At 34.6% G+C, this 7,322-nt stretch overlaps 1 protein-coding gene across 1 annotated transcript; it reads left to right on the forward strand.

Moving 5' to 3' along the window:
• Window positions 1-2,081, forward strand: HESX1 (HESX homeobox 1). Its single transcript, XM_054387514.1, has 4 exons — window positions 1-214; window positions 339-544; window positions 853-954; window positions 1,908-2,081. The coding sequence occupies exons 1-4, from the start codon at window positions 1-3 to the stop codon at window positions 2,004-2,006; spliced, it is 621 nt and encodes a 206-aa protein (XP_054243489.1). The 3' UTR covers window positions 2,007-2,081.
• Window positions 2,082-7,322: the final 5,241 nt, after the last annotated feature.

A 7,322-nucleotide genomic window follows, 5' to 3' on the forward strand; every position in this document is an offset into this window, starting at 1 on the left:
ATGCTGGCTGGAGGTGAAAGCATGGCAAGTACATCGCTGTGTTCTGCTAATACATCGGCCTCTCCCAGTCTTCGGAAAGTGTCAGGTTTGGTAGAAAACAAAACCACACAGTGCTCGTTTTCCATTGAAAGTATTTTGGGACTGGAGCAAAAAAAAGATGGCATTCCGTCTGTGAAACCTCACAGACCTTGGATGGATGCATGCACCGGCTTGGGTAAGTCAGCAGTCTGGTTTGTAACCTCTCAACTCCTTGAAAAATCTATATACTTTTATGTTTCTACTGAGAGTAAACTGAAGCTCTTGTTTGCCTTTTTTTTTTTTTTTTTTTTTTTTTTAAGTTTTAGGTGATGACAGTAGTCCCCATCTGCAAATCCCTGTTGTTTGCTATGAAAAGCCATTATTTCATGCTAACAGTAATCCAGTGCAAGAGGAAAAAGTTTTGAAATGTGAAAAATATTTTTCAGTGACTGAAAGGCTTTCTTTCAAACGAGAACTGAGCTGGTACAGGGGAAGAAGACCAAGAACTGCATTCACTAGAAACCAGGTAGGGATTTTCTCAGTATTTCCTAAGTGAAGAATAATGTATTTTAGTAAAATGTTGGTAGAAGCCTATAACAGCTGATTAATTTGGTGTGCTGTACCTCTGCAGAGAGAAATGTAATCAGGAATTAGTGTAAATTAACAGTAATGTTGCTAATTTCAGCAGACTTGTGTTTATGCATGGAATCAAAATTCAGCAAATACTGCTCCAAAGACTCCCATTGAACAAATCAAACTGTTTGTATTTATTTTGTCTATTACTGTTATGAAGGTAGTGATAATTATTCCACAAGTGTATTTTGATCTCTTCAGATTGAAGTCTTGGAAGATGTTTTTAAGATGAACTCCTACCCTGGCATTGATATTAGAGAAGAGCTGGCTCGCAAATTAGATTTAGATGAAGACAGGATCCAGGTAATTAAAAATTTATTTAACTTTTCAGTAATTTTATCCATTTGTATTTACTGGTTATATAAAGAAGTAGTTTGACAACAGTAGCAATAATTTTAATAATCCATTAAAATGACTGGACAGTTATACATGTGGTATGATTTCAGTAGTTTGTGAAATGGAAGCCACTGAATTCCTTCTGAAATCTTAAACCATCTTCTGTACTGGTGTAATATTTCTGTGATATCTACTCTGTTAATCTCTAGTTATTGTGTGCAGAACTTGATAACTGTTTCCACATTTTAAAATTGTGTTTATATTATGCTTGTCACCATATTTGAAAAACAAATTTGAAACAAATATTGAAATAGTTTGTATGAATGTCCAAGTATCTTGTGACATTGTGAATGGAGCAGACATGGATTTAAATCAATGCTTGAGTCGCTTTCTTCATCTGGCAAAAAAGCAAAATCTACTTGGGGATTTTAATAATTGATTTACAGGCAAACCAGTGTGATAAGAAGCATACCATAAATATTAGAATTTGGGGTTCACCTTGATGTTTATTAAGCTTTTGATGCAAGTATCGTAGTGGAGTTGATGGAAATCTTAATGCTGCAATCAATTAAGCATCTGAAGAAATAACATACATTTTAAGACTTGTGTGTGAGTTCCAGATGCTCAGGATTTTCCAGGGTTTGATTTACTGTCACTGCAGTTAATATTAGTTGTTATATTAATTACAGTGAAGCTGGTCCTCACTTTCCAGTTCAGATGGGAGCATTACCTTCTTCACCTGTGGTGTCAAAGTTACTGCAGGCAGCTGCATGCCATCACCTGCAGATTTTGAATTTCTACTGAGCTTCCAAACTATTGTCATTGCACAAAATGAGGGTGTGTGAATATTCTGAAGTTCTAATGTGGTTCTGTTTGCAGTGCTGTGTTTCTGAAAAGCATGCCTTTGATTTCAATTTTAGATCTGGTTCCAGAACCGTCGTGCCAAGCTGAAAAGATCACACCGCGAATCTCAGTTTCTAATGGTGAAAAGTACTTTCACCTCCAGCCTGCTAGAGTAGAAGGAAGGATGGTTTGCTCTTATGGTACTGCAATACAACGTGAAGATTTATTGGAATTTTCATAACCCATATTAAGTGATGGTATATTAATTACGATTTTAACCTCAGATTGGAATGTTTATAATGATTTTCGTTCAAATAAACTGTAAATATTTGAGGTATTATTATAATCTACTTTTTGTGGGAAAATATTAACCTTTCCTATGCATTTTAATGTATTTTCAGGAAAAAAAAAAAATTTGCTGTTTAAAAAAATCCAGACCCTAGGTTGCACAAGATTTTTCAGGTAGTGTGACTTACTGCTGCTTAACTGAAGACAACAAAACTTCATTGTTGTAAAAAATCTGTTTAAAGTCTGAAATACACAAGATGCAAAACAGATTTGGCTGTCTGAAGCAGATTGTGTTACACTGGAGTTTAAATAGCTGATTGATAGAGTATGGTAGTTTCCATGAAGAATATGAGCTTTAGAAAAAGGTGTCTTGAATGGAAGGGCTAATACTCAACTGACTGTTCAGACTGTTTGGGTGAAAGAAGGTGACAATTATGATATTTTTAATGTAATATTTTAATTAACTTAGGGTCTTTGCCTATTTAATACTTCAATACTTGGATATTTCCTCTCTCATTGGTACAAATGTTCCAGTTATGGAAGTTGCTCTATCGGTTTCTAATGACAGAATGCATCATCTCACATAATCAAATCAGTTGGGAACAGACTGTATTCAGTTCGTTGCCATTATTTTTAGGGTCCTGAATTAATTGTTGCAAAATATTACATGAAAGGTAATTATCCTCATATTTGATATTCATTCAGAAGTCAATATGCAGAAAGAGAGCCTTATACGAAAAAACCCACTCCCTAACTCTTCATGACCATTATGTAGGAAAACATTGTAAGCATGGGTTGTACTTAAGTACTTCCTTCAAGTGCTTGTGTCTTTCAATGACACTTCAGGATGTGATTCTTACTAGAGATACATTTACATGTATATTCAGCTGAATATATAAAAAATCATTTTGTGTTAGTGATGGTTCAGCAGAAACGGTGGCTTTAAATAACATTTTAATCTGTGAATCTGAATTTGCTTCAAAGAATTTAGACTTAAAACTTTGTTGATTGAATTTTCCCACATGGCTGACAAGAGAAATAATTTTGAAACAAAACAATATTTGCATTAGTCAGGAAACTGAACTGAGTAATTTTTTTTTTAATAGAACATACAGTAAACATCTGAGAACTAAGAAGAAGAAATTAGGAAAGAGCTATGACATTGGAAGTGTTTTTATCTAATTCAGAATATATATGTCAGACTAACTATCCCACATTGAAGCAATGCCTAGCCACTGAGCTATGATGTTGGTTTCCAGTTTTCTTGTGGAAGCTTTTGCATTATATGAAATATTTCAATACTCGCTGGGGTAAGAATTTAAGCCAGTCTTCACTATATAGCTTAGCCACTAGGTTTATTCACAGTCTGAAGCTGACACAGCATTTGTGAACTCAGTTAGGATACCAAGGATATAGAATATCATTGTTAATACAGGCTAAGTATAAATAGCAATAAAAATCATAGATTGTTGTAGTAGTGTAGATACTGTTAGATTGTTCTTCACTTGCACTTTCTTGTTTAATAAAATGACAGTTTTGTTAAGAGCTAGGTAATTAACATTTTAAAGATCTGTCTCTGCTGCTTCCAGGACGTTTTAGATTCCTATGTATTTTCTAAGAGGCTTTGCTTTTCCTTCAGTTTGTGTTCGTTCTTAGGACATCTCTTTATGTTTCAGTTGTAGTAATAGGTAATGTGATGTAGCTCTGCTGAATGTTTACAAGGTATTACAAAATGTTTAGGATTTTACAAGATAGCATTTTTACTTCTTATGTTGTGAACAAACCAAATATTTTTTATTCTTTCTCAGTGCTTGTATCCATGATATCTGCTGTCCCAGAGAATGAAAGGCAAGTTTGAGAAAAGGGGTGACAGAAAAACAATTTCAAAAAAAACAGCTTCATATCAGGAAAAGCTGAAGGGAAGGACAATCTGACTTCATTTCTTAGTTGATATTTTGGGTGATAGTTTGAGATATAAAAATAAAACCCATTTCTATCTTTTTTGAAAAGTACTACTGAAAAGCTGCATTACTTTAGAGCCAGGCTACAGCTATTTGCTATTTTGCATTTTTAACTTCATGGGCTTATTGACTTCATTTTTATAGAATCTCTTCAATCTTGAATTGTTTTACTTTGTTCCTGGAAATCCTGTTTTAGTGTGAAAAAATCAACCTTTTATCCAATACTAAAATGTTAATTATTCATGCTTTGTTGGATCCAGGAAATGACATTACTAACGGGACTTCTGTTGTATCAAAAATACTTAAGAGAACATTCACAAATAAAGCAATTTGAATGGAGCCAATCCATTAGGGATTTTTTTTTTAAGAGAAATTGGATTCTCAGTTGAGATAAAGACCTGATCTGGTTAAGGTAAAAACAATATTGGGAATGTGTGCATTCCTTTTTGTTTTTCTTCTCACCTCAAAATTCATGTTGCCTGTAGCTTAATTTTACTGCGGGTAATGTGAAACTCTTGTCTAATTACAGATTAGACTAATCTGTACAGATTGACGCTTAAGAACCTAACCCTTTTATCTGGCAAATACCTAAATACACCTAATGTCTCTTAAAATGGAACTTGTCTCAAGCGATGGAATTCTGACAAAGCAATTTAAGTGAAGGAGTAGAACAGCAGCAGACTAATAATAACACCAGCCCTGGTATCCATCTCTCAATTAGCAAATGTTTCCAGAAGAGTGATTGGTGTAAAGTACTAGGACTGTCATATATAGTGCTGAGGAGCAAAAACTTTAATGGCATAATTGAATTATTTTCTCCATTTTGATTTAACTTGTTCTTTCTAAAGTAAGTGAACCAACCAGTTAAAGGAGAACCTCTACTTTTACATTTATACCTACTTTCACCAGCATGGGTTTAAATTGTGGCCATCACTTTCTCAAATACACTGAATTTTATTCCACTAAAAGAAGTGTTATTCTAGACTTCACAGTGTTTTCTAATCTTTACTTCCTGATAATATACAGCTTTCTGGGCAATTTTGCCAATACATGTGATACTCTGTGTTATCTGTCTGGGCACAGCCAGTCCAAGTAATAGCAGATGAGACTATGTCAGCAGAGGGCACTATGCATACTGAAGTCTGCTCCTGCTGCGGTGTTGCAGACTGCCTTGCAGTTCAGAACCGTGAAGAGTCTCAACCTTCTTGTTTCCTCTTATGGTTCTAGCAAAAAAACCTGGTGAGACTTCCTACTCTTGATATTGGCAATCTGTTAACAACCATCAACAGCTACCATTTTGGCTAGGGTCAGGTTGATAATGGGTTTCTGTCATTGACTAAAGTAATGGCACTTAAACATTCTAGTAGTGCTTTTCTGAAATAGATCTGGTGTCTGTGACCCTAATCGGGCTGCTATGGTATGTAATTCTTTGTTTTAAGTTAATGTTCTTAATTGTTGCTTTGTTTTGTTTTGTTTTTTTAATCATAAACTTAAGCAGTGCCCTATGCTAGCCAAAAATAAATAAATATATGCTCATGGTCAAAAAGAATTCAAATTCATTTTTACCAAAGAGACAATGTTTCCAACACCCCATTGTAATATTATTACTTGGAGCATATATGAAAGCATAGTTTGAGACTCAGTCTTTAAATTACCAATGTTAGTATCAAAAGCCAGGGTTTAAAACAGCATTCATTAAATTATCATTTACAACTTTGAATTTGCAATTACTTAATGTATCAAGTCTGTTATTATAAATTGTAAAGTAGCCTACCTGCACACTGTTAGAATTTTCCTGGTAAGCATGGATACATTTACATTTTTCTAGATGTTCCAAGTATTATATTGAAAATACTTCTAAAACAATGAAACCCAGGACTTTTTATAGATTTGTGTAAGAAGATTAGCACTGTTTATAACACTATTAAAAGGAAATGTGGCTTTAAAAATCATCCAGAATTTATGTGACAAGATTTAACAAAAGACTTGCATGAAAGTAGCATAAAATCATTTGCAAACACCTCCAGTTAACCTAATGTGAAATTAAGCTAATTTTAAACACTTGATTAATTTTCAAGGTTAACTGGTAATCATAAAGTAAAGCTTTTGGGAAATGTGCTGTAATTTTTTCCCCCTTGACTTAGCTTGTTTTCCCTATCAGTTGTTGGATCAGTGCATTTTGTCCCTTCCTTTTAAATGACTTAAGATTACATAACTGGAAATATGAGGCATTTTATTTTCAAAAGTAATTTTGAACAGTGACAATAGTCCTAAATTATTTCATGCTCTTTGTGTCATGGATTCATCTTGACTCAAAATCCTATGTAGTTACTTTTATTAGAGCTATTTAGAATATCTTGTACACTTACTTGATGATGGAACTGTAAAACAACAAAGTAGTAATGATCATTATGTGAGGAGGAGCTGGGCTGTTTAGCGCTAGTTTTGGAGGGGGAAGGATCCCTCTGATTGCATTACAAAGGAAGTTTATGTGGTCAAAGTGGGCAAACAGGATTGTTAGTGAGGGAAAGGAATGCAGGGCTGTGGAAGAGCCATCCGTTCTAGATTCCTTTATGGGGTAATAGTCCCTTCACTTGCATGACATGAGTGGGAAAGGATTAGACAGAAAATTTGGAAGACCAGTTTTGCTACTTTGAGCACCCAAAGCTGGTATTAGCATGGGCCAGTGGTGTTTTCTTAGACCAAATCAGAAGAATCTCAGCAAGTATGAAGTGTTGTGGTAGCATGGCACAGTATCGGCATTGCAGATTTGCTTTCTTAGATTGCCTAGGAAAATAGAAAATTAATCATGTTGTAAGGATCTGTATGTGTGGCCTGTGAATGTGATGCCATACCTAGACTGGGTGGGAAAATACATAGTCGTCCTGCACAGTCCTAGACCAGGTTCCCCCTGCCATTGTCATAGCTGTGGAGAACCCAGTGAGTACAGTTTATCACTTTTCCCTTTATTAAAAAGCTATTGTCCTGGTTTGAGTATTATTAGTCCTGTTATTAATTACTGAAAGCTTTGGGGAATTTGACATTTTAAAATTACATATGTAGGGCATGTGTTTCAAACCCATTGTCTTGTTGTGATCTTTGGAAAAAAACAAAACAAAAAAAAAACCCACCACAAACAAGAAACAAACTCACCCAACATCTGTAGCCTTGCACTGACTTAGTTATTGCACCTTGGTTTTCTCTAATTCTTTCCTCTCTTTTAGCACTGATAGGTTTTGGAGT

Source organism: Indicator indicator, chromosome 15 (genome assembly GCF_027791375.1).
Source record: "Indicator indicator isolate 239-I01 chromosome 15, UM_Iind_1.1, whole genome shotgun sequence".
NCBI lineage: Eukaryota > Metazoa > Chordata > Aves > Piciformes > Indicatoridae > Indicator > Indicator indicator.

What these genes read in the sequence shown, in the direction of transcription:
- HESX1 (XM_054387514.1), top strand. Translation starts at nt 1, where the DNA reads ATGCTGGCTGGAGGTGAAAGCATGGCAAGTACATCGCTGTGTTCTGCT. An exon ending in GGATGCATGCACCGGCTTGG is followed by an intron (nt 215 to 338) that starts GTAAGTCAGCAG and finishes TTTTTTTTTAAG; the next exon opens with TTTTAGGTGATGACAGTAGT. An exon ending in TAGATGAAGACAGGATCCAG is followed by an intron (nt 955 to 1,907) that starts GTAATTAAAAAT and finishes TTTCAATTTTAG; the next exon opens with ATCTGGTTCCAGAACCGTCG.